The following is a 15,655-nucleotide window of genomic DNA, read 5'->3' on the forward strand; positions in this document are numbered from 1 at the left end:
AAATGCGTCACAAAAATTATTATATTGCAATCAAAGATGCATCTGTAATTCAATGTGTTATTTCCAGATAACAGCCAGCAAGAGTGTCAAGAGATCCAAAACAAGGACATATTTAACAGGATCTGTAAATGACGTTTGGTTACAGTATCAGTAAAGTTTTTATATTAAGATCCTTTTAACGCTTGCTTGCATGTTGGCAAGAAATGTCAAAACATTTCTTGAGTCTTTTCTAAACTTGTAACTTTAATTATCTTACCAAAGTATACGCTTTTTTTTTAATCTACATGGTATTTTTAACAGTGCAAAAACAAGAGGTAGCTTTTGGTGTTGACTTTACATGGTTTTTTTCTATACTTCTTCCCAAACTGTTAGTTAAAGTAAACTGGGGGGGGGGGGGGGGGGGGGGGGGAAGTAAATAAAACCAAACAGTTACAGGTTCTGGTTTATACAAGAAAGGAAAATAGCCTTTCTTTTCAACAAAAGTAGTAAGAATCAAATACAGTACTCTGTAAGAATATACTGGATTATGTAAAAAAAGCATAATCTTAAGAAAAGTCTGTATATTTACCCCACCCCCCATCCCCACTCCTTTATCTCACAATTTTTCATTTGGAACGTGCAGGAGTTCATGTTGACATGCCCAAGATGAAAATCAAGTCTCACTCCCAGACAATTATAACTCCTCCAGAACAACATGAGCACTCAAACCATGTTACGCACTTTTAAAAACCCGTTTCCTTTTTTTTTTTATGTTTTTGTTAACACTGATTGTTCAGCCCCAACTCTTTTTTACAGGTTAGACGTATTTATAGCTCATACCTGAGACTGACCCACTGGGCATGTTCACACCACAATGCATGGGGGTATCTGGGAATCTCCAATCTCTGTCTTCAGCTGGAGAGGATGGGTCAGTGAGAATGACTTAGTGCTTAGCAAGAGCTGGAGGGGAGAGACAGGGAACCGCAACAAGAGGCGGCTCTCTCTCCTGTCGGATCTCCAGGCTCCTGACACGACCCCCTCAAAGAGCTCGCCCCGAGCTCCCCCCGGCTCTGCCCGCGCCCCCCGCCCGCCGCCGCCCCCTCGCCCCCCGCTCGCCCCGCGCCCCCAGGGCGCCTCGCCCCGCAGAGCGCCGCCCGCGCCCGCGCCCCCCGCCCGCCCGCACCGCCCCCGGGGAGGGCCCTCCTCCCGCGCAGCCCTCCCGCCGCCGGCGGCCGCCGCAGCTCCCCCAGCCCGGCAGTGGCGGCGGGGGAGGAGGACGAGGACGTGGGTGAGGGGGGCTTCGTCCTGCGCGTAACAAAGCGGCCGCTGCCATTTTGAGAGACGGCCGGGGCCCCACGGCGGCAGCGGTGCCGGCGGCCGGGCCCTGCCCCTGCAGCGGGGGCGCGCCCTCACCTTCCCCGTAGTCCATGGCGGCGGCGGCGGCGGGCGCTGCTGGCGGGAAGGTGGCGGCGGCTCCGGCGGCTCCCAATGGCGCCTTCCACCACAACGAGGCGAGGCGGGACGCGCGCGCTGCACGCACCGCCACGGCGCGCGGCGATTGGCTCGGGCGGCGCGTCACGTGACCGGGCCGGCCTGCAGGGAGCGCGGGCCCGGGCCCGCCGCGCAAAGCGCCGCGCACAGGGCCTGGCTAGGCCGGGTCACGAGGGAGGCTGCGCGGCGGCCATTTTGAGCCCTGGCAGCCGCCATTTTGTGTGCTGGCGTCGGGCCCCGTCGTGCCCCGAAATCGCTGCGGGACGAGGAGTGGCGAGAGATCCACACCATCACCCACCCTCCCACACAGGCCCAGCGGGCCCTGGTGAAGTAGCTCAGAACAGGCTGCCCTCAAGTCAGGCAGTGCCTGGCGGGACTGAGCCCTCGGTGGCATCCCTGCAGCTGCACAGCCCTGGGCATGAGATGCCCTGTCCATGGACCCTGCCAGTTCCCAGTGTGGGCTGCTGCTGTGTTACGCAAACCAAGTGGTTTTACGAAATAAACGGTTTGTTTAAGAAATGCCCTCTGTGATGCTCCCCTTTGGGATGGACCTAACAAGACCAGTTTATCTAAGGAAAAAAACCTTTACTGCATGGGTTATGAGACACTGGAACAGGTTACCCAGAGAAGATGTGGATGCTCAGTTTTGCTGACACCACCCCTGGCAGTGTTCAGGGCCAGGTTGGATAAGACCTTGAGCAACCTGGTCTAGTGGGACATGTTCCAGCCCCTGGAGTAGGGGAGGGAGAGTAGGGCTGGGACTAGATGATCTTCAAGATCCTTTCCAGCTCCTTAACATCCTACGATTCAGTGATTCTGCGGTTCCCAGACAAAGTATTTTGTGTCTCTGAAAGGCTACACTGAAGCACTCAAAATGGCTGATGTTAAACACAGGTTTCATTTGAGGTTATTTGTAAGGTAACACTGTGCTCCTCTATGCAGCCAAAAGATTTCAAGAAACAGACTTCGCCCAGGCATATAATCATACAAAAAATCCTCAATGACCTGTGCGAAGATCACAAGGAGTATGCCACTCCCTAGAGTCGCTTAATGTTTGATACAAGCCTGAAAGAAACAAAAAGAGAGGGGTAAAAAAGAAAAGGAGAAAAACCAAAAATTATGAGATGGTAATGAGCAGATCTGGTACAGAAAACCTGGTAAAATGAGGACAGGCTGTGGGTGAACTTTCAAGCTGTGTAAGTGGGCAGAGCCACTCTCTCATGGGGTTTGATTTTGCCGGGGCTTCCTTCAGTCTCGGATTGGTGTAACACTTTCTCGCCATCCGCAAAGTAATAGAAGCTCCATTGCCGGCAAGCACGGTTTGAGTGAGCGGGGTGAAGAGCCCCCGATGAGGTGGGTTAATCTGGAGCCGGGGCGGGCACAGTTCCAGAGCCGGGCTGCGGGGGGCAGCAGAGGCGAGCTCATGTGCCCGGCGCCGGGGGCACGGCTGGGCCCGGGGGCAGCCCCCGCCAAGGGCAGCCCTGCCTCCGGCACTGCCTGCGGCTTCTCATCCCAAATTACCGTGTGCTTGGGCAGAGCCATGGCTCCAAGGTGCAAATACCCCACACACAGACCTGTCTGTGCTCCCATCCCTTTACACATGCAGACCAGACGAAGTTTCTTGCACTGAACGGGAGATTAATGCAGTAGATGTTTTCCTGAATGTCCAGGGCTGTACATCTCGTGTTTGCAACACGGCAACCTCTTTTCTGCAGGCTTTTGTACAGTAATGGTCCAGCGTGATCTGAGCATTCGTGCCTGTGAGCAGACACATGGACCAGCATCCTTCTGCCCTCGAACTCTGAAGGGAAGAAATCATGCAGAACAGATAGATTTGTGATCAGTGCAGATAATCGTTATTCATAATAAACACAAAAATTCAAGAAACCTGATTCATCTAGATCAATTTCCTGTAAGTCTATCAAAGGTGAATGTTTTAGCTGTTTCCCTGGCACAAAACCTATTGAGAGACTCAACACTGAGTCTCTGGTTGGCTATGCAACTGTATGGAAAGCCACGCTACGAAAAGCCAGTGTCCTTAAAGGAGACAGAGGAGCCCTGCTTTATTCGAATAAAGGGAGAGAGTCCACTGCAGCACATGGCCGCAGGTTTTCTCTCTTGGAGCCTAAAGTCCCGGCCGCATGTTGCCCTCTTCCTTTCCCCATTGCTGAGGTACCAGGAAGGTACAGCCTTCCCAAACTGCCTACCACACATCCCCCCTTGAACCTGCCATTTTACACAGAACTCCACGAAGTCAAGCTTGTGCAGACCCACTTGTCTGTTTCAGAAGCCAAGCCCTCTGGGCTCTGTAGCAATCCTGCTGCTTGAAGTTAATAGAGACGTTAATACCCATTTCAAAGGTGTAAACACTCATCGAATTGTTTGTAAAGACATTAGCACACGTCTTCCCTATCACAGCCAAAGAGGACTGATGTTTCAAGGAGAGCAGGATTTATACTGAAGTGTATGAGAGGGAAACTCAGAACAGGAGACTATTAAAATAATAAGTATTATTATGAGATGTTTAGGCAAAAGGCCATAGACAAGGAAGGGGTAACAAATAGTAGACCAGGGAAAAGTAAAAAGATTGAGGTGCATTGGAAACAGGGAATAAAAAGGACTATTTGCAGGAAAGCAGGCTGCTGGTCAGTATGCTTGTGTGACTGAGCCCCATGGCTAATTGCCATTGTCTGTCCGATCTTCTTTTCAAATTCTGTTTTTATCTATTTTTCATGTGATTGATCATGTCCTCTGTTCTGTGTCCATGCATGTGAGCTGATAATGAACTCCAAGCCGGGTGGATTGGTGAGTCTCATGAGCAGGCTGGGAGACAAGTGCTGGGAGACCCTTGAAGGATTTTTCCTTATGCCACATATACTTAGAAGCAGGATCAAGCTATGCATGCTGCCTGCATGCAAGTTGGGGGTCACTAAAGACCAAGACTGAGAATGGGCAGAAGGAGGTCCACGGCACCTAACACTCCTCATTCATAGGCAATTTAAGCCAAAATACATATTTTTGTGAATCTCTCCACTGTTCTCCTAAAGCACATCTATTCTGGGACTAATCATCAGCAAAATTTACTCATTAGAGTATACTAGACTACCAAGAGTCATGGGGTTAAGCCTCTATAGTTTGTCATGTTAAAAATCTGAATTCAAAAAGTCAGAAGCAACCCCTGAAGGGACGAGTGATTGCTGAAATCAGCTGTTTCTTATGGACTTCAGGAGGCTCTGAATTGGGACCATGCACACCATGTCAAGATTACTTAAAATTTGTACGAAGCCTCCCCCAATGTTCCTGTGGAAACTACTGCTGTCCTGTGTGTTCTTTCATAGTCTGAAGAAGTTATTGACAACATATGTGGTTGTTATGGAGGCAGGCATCTGTCAAAGAAATGAGGCTATGTGACAAAGAGAAGACCTGATTATGAAAAATTTGGTTTCATACAGAAGAGAAAGTACAGCCCTGAAAATGCTGAGGTTTATTTGGGCTTACTGCCCCAGAACCAGAAGCTCAATGAGAAGAAACTGGATCTGGGGGCAGATCAAGACTACAGTAGGTATAACATACAATTTTTTTGATTCAATACAAACAGGTCAGCGAAAGCGTATTATTTTAGACTTAATTATGATCAATGGACCACTGTTGGTTTCAGACTTTTTAAAACAAAGGCTCCTTCTTTCCTCCCTGCAGGACTCCAAAAAGGAAAAAAAATTCTACGCTAAGCAAAGTAAAACAAAATGGAGACATAAGAAGGGAAGGGGAACAGACCAGCATTGTACTTCATTTGTTCTCAATGATCAAAACATGAATGTTTCAGTTCAGTGTAGAATCTCCCTGTGCAATCACATTCTGCTCTTGTACTCATGTTCTACTGCTTCCTTGGATTTGTTTTCTCAGGGTTTTTTTTTCTTGTCGATTCTTCAGAGCGGTAAAGGGATAAGAGAACAATAAGTGATTTTTTCCAAGAACAAACAGCAGCACGGTTACTGTGAAATACAATTCTGCAGTTCAGTACTGTGATTACCCAGACCCTCTCCTCCTCTTCCCAAGTGCTGTGTTTTCCTTTGCTCTTTCTTTTAAAGTATTGTCTAAAACCTGAAGAAATTCTGTCAAGTAACTATCAATTGCTGCTAAGACTTGTTAGCAACCAGGTACCAACAACTGTGAAGGCCTAACACTAACACAGTTTAATTGCAGTGGAGTTGATTTCTCACTGAAAATAAGGGAGAGGGTTCTTCTGGTCTTTGATGAAAGTAGCCTATTAACCCACATGTTAATATGGCAAACCCATATGTTTCCACAGGAGTACATCTCTCCAACAGAACCCCTCTCCAGTGCCATTAAAGCAGTGTTCACAGCAGGGCTATATATATTTGTATATGTATAAATATATATATGTATGTATGTGTGTGTGTGTGTGTATATGTACATATGTACATATGTATATATATATGTATATATGTGTGTATATATATATATATATATAAATCTTTAACATGGATGTCCACTGACACTTGACATTTTCAGGAATTAGCCTTCTTAGCATTTTAGGATGATAGGGAGTAGGGCAGGAACATGAAAATTACATTTATTCTTTCTAGAACATGAAATTGAATCCCCTTTGTTTCTTCTTACATACTAACATAGAAGCAGATCCTTCCAGCTTCACAGAAGAACCATGGTAACCATCCAGAGCCACACTGATTTCAGGGCTCTTATGTCTGTCATCACAGCATAAATCAGAGCCATAATATGGATTTCCAAAGCTCAAATATGCTCTCTGAATGTATATATTGAGAAGACAAGCAAAAAAGCTGCCCTAAAATTCATCAGCAGGGAGTGGAAACATCCTAATGCAGAAACTAATCATGTTATCCTTCCCTCCAGGTGAAAAAAACACTTAGAATATAGATTAAAAGTCAACCAAACTTAACAAACTTCTTTATGTAGCTCCTTTAGAGGAAAGACTAGAAACCTTTAAATGTGCTGTAACAGACCTGCTGGAGCTTGCACACTGATGGTCCTGCTGGAGCCTCATTAGTATCCCACCAGCAGCAGTGGGTATCTGCCAGAGTCACTCATTGCTGTAACTCCTGGGCCACAGTAGAACACTGAAGTTGGGGTAACAAAACCCATCTCAGGTTTTGGTTTGGTTTTTTGGCACGCTTGCCAACAGCTGGTTAGTTTGGAATAGAGGATATCAGCTTCTTATGACACAGTCTTAGAGGAGAAAGGATCTTTGCAGAACAGTGTTCTAGTAATTGTCAAATTATTAGTGTAGTGCTTTACTTTTCTTGAATGCAAATACAAAAAAATAAGCAATTATGCTTATTGCCTTTTATATCTACAACTTGCTTTTACTTTACACTCCTTGGAGTCCAGCTCTAGTTATTATCTAATCACGCAGAAAAGTGCTGCAAGAGGTATGTGGGACTCTGGTTGGGCTGTTTGCCCTATAGCCTCCACACTGGGCGAGTCAGAGCTGCGTAGGTGCCCTAAGCAGGGACAGAACTGCAGCTGTCATTGCTCTTTCCCTCTCAGTCAGCCCACTTATGTCCTGGAGCATTTCTTTCTTTCAGTTGTTTATTATGTGCCCATTTGCTCCCATGCTAGAGATGCCTGTGCCATACCCCTTCCTAACTTTCTCTTTCCTTAAAAAGAGAAAAAGCCAAACAAGACAATAAACTAACACAAACATACATATTCATTGCCAGTATTTTTCAACCCTTCTGTATAGTTAATTCTGTATCAGAAAGAGCACAAACCCAGTTCCTTCTCTCTCATGCTGCAGTAGGCTTGGATGTGGTTTTCCTGCAGGAACAGTTCACAGAGGTACAAGACTGCCAATGTGTCTGTGCTTCCTGCCTCAAAACTGCCATGAAGTCACAGAGACTTTAAAAATACATTAAAAAAGAGGGGGAGAAAAACAAACAAACAAACAAACAAACAAGTTGAGTGTGTATCTATATTTACACTTGCAGGCCACTTTCTGAGCTTTTGCTCTTGAGTTTTATTATTTTCAGTGTGACTGAGCTTTTTTTCCCTCCTTTTTAATTTATAGTTTTTATTGTTACTTAAAGCTCAAGTTTTCATGCTCTCTTGAGTCAGACTGCAGAGGTGTACAGCAAACACAGTTACAAGACTTGTGATAGAATCACCAGAATGTCAGCATATGATTAGACATAACATTTCACATATTTTTTTTTCTATGTTTCCAAAGTAGCTCATGCCAGGAACGATTTCCACATGGCCCAATACTTCATGCTATGAGAGTGCTCAGCATTTTTTCTCTTAAATTGTGTTATGTTGGTGAGTATTACTGAAGAACCTAGAAGGATTTTTCCTATAGTGCAAGAAGGGGGAATTGCCCTGTATTTTTGCTGGGTTTATGATACAGTATGTACATCATGGAACACAGTCAAACTTTCATGTTTGAAAGTTTATTTCCAGGTTACTGAAATTTTATATGGAACTGCTGCATAGTTTTATGAAAACAAGGTACATATGCAAACCCTTTTAAAAAGTGTAAGAGAAGAAAACAGCTTCTTTCTCACACTGCATTCATGCTTACTTCCCATGCACTTCAAGGATGATAGAAGTTTTACCAAACCCTTTATTGTTCAAGGCTCATAAAACTTACAGATGCTGCACATTTCTGAATCAGATTTTTCTATGTAGTGCAACATGAAAATTTAACACCGAAAATAATGATTCTCTGTGCTTCCCATTTGTTTTGCTTTGTATTAATCTACAGTGAGGAGCCTCGCATACAAATATTGTGGTTTCTGTGAAATGTCTGATGATTACACACTGTTAGGTCAATAATTGTGCTAGTAAACTCACTTTGGAGCCTTGGTCTGGAGACAGGATAGGTTTATTCAGTGCAAAAGGTGGCTGCTGTGCCACCCTCCACATGTCAGCAGCCAGGGCAGCAGCTCTCAGGGTGTCATGGATATGAGTGCCTTGGCACTGATGGAGGTCTCACATCCCCCCAGCTCTTCCCTGGGAAAGAAACTTCTCTTTATGGTCTGAAAATGACTTGTGCCCTGGTAACTCTTCCTGTTCCACTCTGCAGTGTAGCTCTGCCTGCCAGGAGACAGCTTCTTCTGCCGAGGCCAAAGCAGCTCATCCAGAAAATAACAGAAAGCATCTCCTCATTAGCAGATTTTCCTTCCTCCTCCTCCTCTTGCACTGCACTTGTTGCTCTGGGTCTCAAGTCCTGGCATGAATGTAGAGACACTCTACAGAGCCTAAGCATATTCATCATTATGAGTATTGCAGTATCTGTCAACATTTCCTCCACAATATTTGAGAGGACTTTGAAAACAGTGCTGGCTGTCTCTCAGAAATCCTTGTGAAACATGGATTTCACTCAGCTCTGTGCTCCAGGGTCATATATTTGTTGGGCATGTGGTTCCAGTGAGATTCATCATCTGTGGTGCCAATCCAGAAACACTTTAAGTGCAGATAACCTCATCTAACCACAACTACAACTATAGATCTTAATATGAATGCACAACATGGTTTTTCTGCACAGGTGCACAACTTCCCCCTTTTTGAGGGTGTTTAGAAATCTCATTCTTTCATCCAGTTTGTGTGCAGTCACACAAATAGCTGCATCAGCACTCCTGAAGGGAATTTTGGAGACAGGGGAGGAGTGAGTATCGTGGTGATGGGGATTTAAAGGCAGCTTTTCTCACCTGTTGTTGCTACCAAGGAACATGTACTGCTAGGTTAATGGATTCACTCCCTTCACTGCTGAGATTCCCTTGCACAAATCCCAGAAGTATTTTAGTAGCTTTGGGAGGGAACTGTGAAGATTTGTATTTTAACCTTCTAAGTGGTGTATGTTAAGCATTCTGTGACAGAAAGGTCAAATCAGGATTCAAACATAAAAGAAATGCATACACTCCCGGCTCCTGCCAATGATTCCCACCCAGCTCAGTTGTCTCCACAGACATGGGCACTGGTGAACTGGTTTTGTTACAGGCTCTGAACCAGAGCTAACCTGTGGCTGAGATACATCTCTATTCCTTTTTCTTTCTCCCTTCACAGTTATGACTCCGGCAACTACAGGCAAACTAACAGAGAGCTAGAGCGTGAGGGAGATCTGTTCATAGATGAGAGGCAATAATCAAATGCAAGCATATACATCTAACATAAAGTTAGGCTCAGAGACCCAGAACACCAGGATCAGCGCTTCACGAAGCAATGGGCTTGCCTTGCCTCCTGCAGCATTCCTGCACACAGAATGCCAGCCTTTTGGAAAGGTAGATACACGCTGGCCCCAAGCACGCTGGTTGCTCAGCTCACGCCCACAAGCAAAGGCCAGTTCAGGCTCCATGTGGGTCAGAGTCCAGGTGGGAGTTGGCTGCCCCAGGAGCTGATGCAGGCTTGACTGGCTGTAGCTTTATCCTTCTATTACGTTCAAGGATTTTTTCCTGCATTGCGCTTGTTCAGTGGAATTTGTATGCAGAGCCAAAGACTGCTCCACAACCACCTCAGAAAAGTGTGATTCATCAGATGGCATTTGAAAGGGGCCATCCCAGTGTCTGTCCCCTGGAAAACCCCTGGCTGTACCAGCAAAATTCTCTGGTGGCAGTGCTTCTGGAGGTGGAATCCTGATCCAGAGGGCACTCCTAGCAGACACCCATACACTTATATTATCTTTTCAGTGTATTACTAAAGAACACTTTTAAATTACTCATCTAGAACAGGCTTTCAGCATTACAGAAAAAAAAAATGGTTTCTGTGTTATTTCTGGAAGCTTATATAATTTTTTCCACTTTCTTCCTTCCTCTGAGCACCACCTCCCTTTGCATAATTTCATTAAGATGTATAAACTCTCCAAGATATATACCAAGGGAAGCAGAGCAAAAGCAGCAATAACAGAAAAAACACCGAAATATCACTTTCCATCCAAGTTACACAAAAAAATTGCAAAATTCCTTGGCACCAGAAGCATGGGAAATCAGAGCCACCTACTTAGCCAGTGAAGGTGGGGTTCCTGTGTGCACTGTCAGGGTGTGTGCCAGCAACAGTAGAAGAGTTTTTTGCAGACATTTGAAGTAGAAAGTCTCAAGACTCTTTGCTGACATCCATGCCACTGCTGGTCAAACCAGCAGAAGGCAGCAGCACTGCAGCTGTGCTGTGATCCTACCCTGCCTTACAAGCAAGTTCAGCTCAAGTGAAAAGGTCAGACATCTCCATGTATGTCTTTAAAACACAGAAACCAAACCAACCTGCTGTTAGAAGTGAGACACTAAGGAGATCAACTATAGGATGTGGGGTTTTGAATTAAAACTCTGTGTCTTCTTTGCCTGAGGATCTTGGTAAGAATAGCAAAAAATAAAGTTGTTTATGAAGTCCTATAGCCTTGTCAGGTCTGATTACTTCAGCAAATTAAAGAAATTTGTAAGCTGACTGCAACCAAGGTAGTTCCCAGTCTGCCCAGGATTCATCCAGCCTAATGTGCGCTGTTCCAGAGCAACTGTCTCTCCATGAACTTTCACCAGTAGCCTCCTGAAAGAAGACATACAAGCTATTTGTTTAAAGCTACTTCCCAGATGCTCTGAGTCACAAGAAAAGCAAAGCTATATATCAGCAACCTTGGATGTGGCATTGTCAATTCTAGCTCTTGGATTAAATCGATACGCTCGCCATTCATGGGAAATGAAAACAAATTGATGGTCTTGGATCTTTTCCCAGCAGGCTAGTGTCCACTGCTCTGTGCCACCAGAATGAATGCCACCATCTGGCTCTCCAGCAAAACACACAGAGCAGAGTGAGGGAGTGACCTGCCTTCTCAGCTCCCTCTGAAGTTCTGGATCTGGATGCCAGGGCAGGGCTGAGCAGCCAGGTGCTCACTCCTCTTTCCCTGGCTGAGCCAGATCAGCAAAAATAGGGTGACAACAGAAAGACTGGACTTTCCTTCCAGCCACGAGCATGTTTCTTTACCTGTAGCCAGTCATGTTTCTTTACCTGTAGCTCATGTCTTTGTAAATATTTATCCCCAAATGGTATCTGAAGATCCACATTCTATACGCTGCTTGTATTTTCTCTTGGTATGCTTGGAACAGTAAAAATCAATAAAACAAAGGCAGTTTCACTTGCAGGAGTTTGAAGGCATGGTGCTTGCCCAATAAACATACCAATAAACATACAAAGCAATGCTTTACTGCTTGAGAGAACTGCACCAAAGTAAAAACATTGCAGATACGAGTCCTGATCCTAGAGCTTGTAAAAAGATTATTACAGAAGCTGAAGGACTGGGTTGTACAACCCTTACAGCACTGAGTATTTAGCTGAGCACAACAGCCCACTGAGAAGGTCTGGCACAGAAATGTTCCCCACAATTCTGTGGTTTCAATAAAACAGCAAATTCGTTAGTGAAGGATGGCAGCATCTCCAAAACAGCCCTGAATTTTAGAGAGTGGTTTTTTTCTGATAAAGTTAGCATAAAGGTACAATAAAACCCTTTCAGGAAGATGTTCCCCACATACTAATAGGGCAATACAGTAGAATGGTTGCCTCAGATGAGAAGTTTTGCACTAGATTTTCTTAGGGAGGAAGAATTTAGCCAGAATTTTTACTGTTCCAAATTGGCAGCAAAAAAGAAGAAACCAAAACAAAACCCCCAGGGAAGAGAAAATAAAAACTGCAGACATTGTTGTCAAACTTTAAGCAGGTTGAAATCAGAGCTACCATGCACAATGGCTCAAGTCTGCAGTTTTCAAAAGAGGCAACTGAAAAAAAAAAAAACAAGTTTCAATTAACTTTGAATGTGAAGCCAAAGGAATTCAGAACAAACATTTTGATAAAACATCCTTTAAGAGGGGTTAGAGCTGGAACAGTTCACCCCTACCCCAGTTAGTGATGACGCTCTGAGAAGCAACCCAGTTTTTTTAGAGGATTGTTTCACTGGAGCTCATTTAACCACGTTTTGTGTGGCATAGCTTCAGGAGGTGAGTGGTGAAGAGGCAGAACAGCCCTGTGAACAGTCAGCACATTGAACTGCAGGATTACTTTGCTTTCTGTGATGTGTTAGGACCAGTTCCAAACTCCTCATAATCATTGCATTAATCTCACAAGCTGTGCCTCACTTCAACCCTGCAACATTAGAAACAGGAAATTTCCATCCCCCTGGCCTTTGACAGCCACTTAGCCACTGCCTTTGTGCAAAACCTCATAGAAGGAAACAAGAGCTGCATCTCCAAATGTTGTGACTGCTCCAGGAGACAGTAAGAGTCTCTGTCTGCTCATTCTGAAAAAAACTTTGCATTTGTAAGTTCAAAAGAGCTCCAAAACAGTTGGCTCCTTCTGCCCCAAAATCAGCACACCCCTCAGCAACCCCCAGCATGCAGCTGAGGTGGAGGAGCCCTATCTGGGCCCTTTTGGGGACAGTGCTCTGGAGAGACAAAATCAGCAAAAGCCAGTCATCCATCCCTTCCTCTCCATGTGTCAGACCAGAGGGACATGCCTGACTTTAGTACAAATCAGGGAGGATGGGGATATCCGGCAGTCCCTTCTCTCCCTCTGTGAGCAGAAGCAGGACTCAAATCCTCTGCCAGTAGTGACTGAAGTCCCACCCTTGTCTCCTGCACAGGAGCCCATGCTGGAGCCAGTCCTGGAAGGCCATACAAGCTCAGATCCCTCAGGAACCAGCAAATGAGGGAGCGTCCTGCAAGCAGCAGGGAGGAGAGGGGTCCTGCCAGGGAGAAGCCCCCAAACAGGGAGCACAGATCATTGTTTGGATCTGTTTGACACAATCAAAGAAGTATCAATCAAAGGCTGTGGCTTACACCAAGGAGTAAAGCTTCTCCCCTTTGAGCAGGTGGTGCCTGTGTGCCCAGATGACACCTATGGGTGGTCTGGAAAAAGCAAAATCAGTATGTGCTCTGAAGGATGGACAGAAACGAGACAGAGAAGGACAGAGAATTTAGCTTTCCTATCACAGAAAGTTATCCCAAGCAGCCTGTAATAAAGGTGCCATGATGGAGGAACTGAAGCCGTGCCTGAGGCTAGCAGCCATCCCGTGTGCTCTGCAGTGTGAGCACACTGTAGTTGTGGTGCCTCCTGATGGGAAGATGCTCTCCACCAAGGCATTTTGTGGGAGAATGACCCTTCCTGACAGCAGCAGCAAAGGAGATGCTGCAGATCATATGGAAATCAGGGCAAAAGCCAGGGCCATGCCACAGCAGAGGTAGTTTCCATGTATTTGCTAATCTTTCCTGGAGTTCTCTCCCATGAACTTCCTTTGCATCCTCTTGAGACTAAGAAAACTCATATCATCCCCAATATCCTGTAGCAAGGCACTTCACAGCAGTAAACCTCCTAAGCAGCACCACAGCAAAATACTTTTGTACTAAAATGAGTGTTTAGAGTTGTTTTACTTCCCCAAAATGTGGCATTCACAGTTACTGACAGGAAGAGACACCCCTGCAGGCAGTGGGGCCAATGATCTTGGGGTTCAGGGCATTTTTAACCCAAGTCCTTGTAAATGGCCCAGCCCCACTACACGTCACAGCACAGTAAATCCATCCCAGGCACTCCACCTGCTCTCATACCCTGAGAAGCAGCAGCTGACACTGAGGCCCATTAGCTGTTAAGCACTGGAAATGCTGTGGCCAGCAGGATAACAAGTGGAGAATCAGTAGTTACACACTTTTTTCCAGATCACACAGGACTGACGTAGTTTTATAATATCCAGTGCCTAGTCCAGTTTGCATCTGTCTGCTCATCCTTTAAGCTTCTTTGAACTGAAGTCTTGCACAGAGCTAATCACACCACCACCATTTTGCTAATAATAGCAGGAGCCCTTCAGGCTGTCAGGAGCATTGATTGCTGCCTAACAAAACCACAGCGCTGCTACATCTGAGGTCTCCTCCATTAGCAGCCCCTCCTCAGTCTGGTGAGCCAGAGAGAGCAGCAGAATGTAAAGCTAAAGTGCTCATTTTTGGACCCTCAGAGCCCAAACAAGGCTGTTCAGCGTTTCACAACCCATGCTGTCTGCTGTGAGCTCCTCTGGGGCGCTCAGCAATTAGAAGCCCTGTAAAGAATGTTAAAAGCATTTAATTAAACAAATATATTCAGAATTAAAGATGTTGCTAAGGAGGATCAGTGCAGGAACAAATACAAACAAAGCTCCACAGGCACAAGGACCTGTAGGTAGGGCAGTAACCATGCCTGCCTTCCTCTGAAATTACCTTTCACAGTGGGTGTAATTCTTCTGTGGGGCAACTCCTTTGGGGACACCCTGGCGGGGAGCATACCTGCTGTTCTGGGACAGACGTGGCCAAGATTCACTTGACTTCCTGGCAGGGAGGAGAAAGGCAGGTTTCAAACCATGCTGTAGCTGCTGTCTACATGATTATTTTACAGTCTTTTAATTACTTCAGAAAAATGTTTTAATTAAGACCACTTCTGCAGAGTTCTAGTTCAAAACTGCAGCCTGTCAGCTTTACTGGTCCTAAACTGATAGAAGAGGAGGTCCGTGAGAGAGGACACCCTAAAGCTCCTTTGTGCAATGCCTGTGTGGACTCCTGGAGCTGACCTCTGTCTTGCAGACATGACACTGAATCACTGGGGTTTCAGATCAGCAGCACCTGGGGAAAACTCTGCTCTGGGTGAAAGCTGAAGTCTGCGGTGAGAGGAACATGCACTCAGCCATAAATAGCTCTGAAGGTTTGAGGAACATTCCCAAGTAGTATTATTCATCCACACGAGTGCTGACTCGCAGGGACAGTGCCACCACACACACACACTCCGTTTTAAAGCCAATTTACTTAACTGGATTTTAGTACAAAGACAGCTAGGAACCTATCTCATTCTCCTGGGTCAGATCATGCTGCCATTTTCGTAGGTCTCAAATACACGAACCAATACTGACAGTGAGCAATTTACAACCCAGCTGGCCTGTGTCTTTTGTTAAGCACATTTCACAATTTCAATTGCTTAAAACCTGAGGCTCTGAAAGGCACCTGGTTTCCAGCTCCACTGTGCATTGCAGTCCTAGACATGTGTACATACTCAGAGTCTCCACTTGCCAGCATCTTACATCCAAGGACATTCTTGCAGCTAAGGTGTGGGAAGAACTCCACAATAGAACTCTCATGATAGGTAATAGTCTGGAGGGCTCGGAGACCAACCACCGCCTTCAGATGTATCCCCTGGACATCAG

The 15,655-nt window shown here is 45.6% G+C and overlaps 1 protein-coding gene and 1 long non-coding RNA gene across 4 annotated transcripts in view; one reads left to right on the forward strand and one right to left on the reverse strand.

Annotated features, from left to right (window-relative positions):
- The window catches only part of ZNF326 (zinc finger protein 326), a 95,698-nt gene that overhangs the window by 22,811 nt on the left and 57,232 nt on the right, over positions 1-15,655 (reverse strand). Inside the window, exons 1-2 of one of the 3 annotated variants that reach the window (XM_086841513.1) lie at positions 1,393-1,662; positions 820-894 (exon numbers count right to left, since the gene is read on the reverse strand). The exons of 1 other annotated variant lie outside the window; for it this stretch is intronic. In XM_086841513.1, the coding sequence (XP_086697639.1) occupies positions 820-894; positions 1,393-1,408 (91 nt within the window). In that variant the 5' untranslated portion in view covers positions 1,409-1,662. Of the gene's footprint in view, positions 1-819; positions 895-1,392; positions 1,663-15,655 lie in introns of those variants that run through there. One more of the 3 variants, XM_086841514.1, reaches the window with a different exon arrangement.
- Positions 1,682-10,847, forward strand: LOC147651653 (uncharacterized). The gene is made up of 2 exons (XR_015273655.1): positions 1,682-5,032; positions 9,532-10,847. It is a non-coding gene; the product is annotated as an uncharacterized LOC147651653 (long non-coding RNA).

This window comes from Cyanistes caeruleus, chromosome 9 (genome assembly GCF_971803275.1).
Source record: "Cyanistes caeruleus chromosome 9, bCyaCae1.hap1.1, whole genome shotgun sequence".
NCBI classification, from domain to species: Eukaryota; Metazoa; Chordata; class Aves; order Passeriformes; family Paridae; genus Cyanistes; species Cyanistes caeruleus.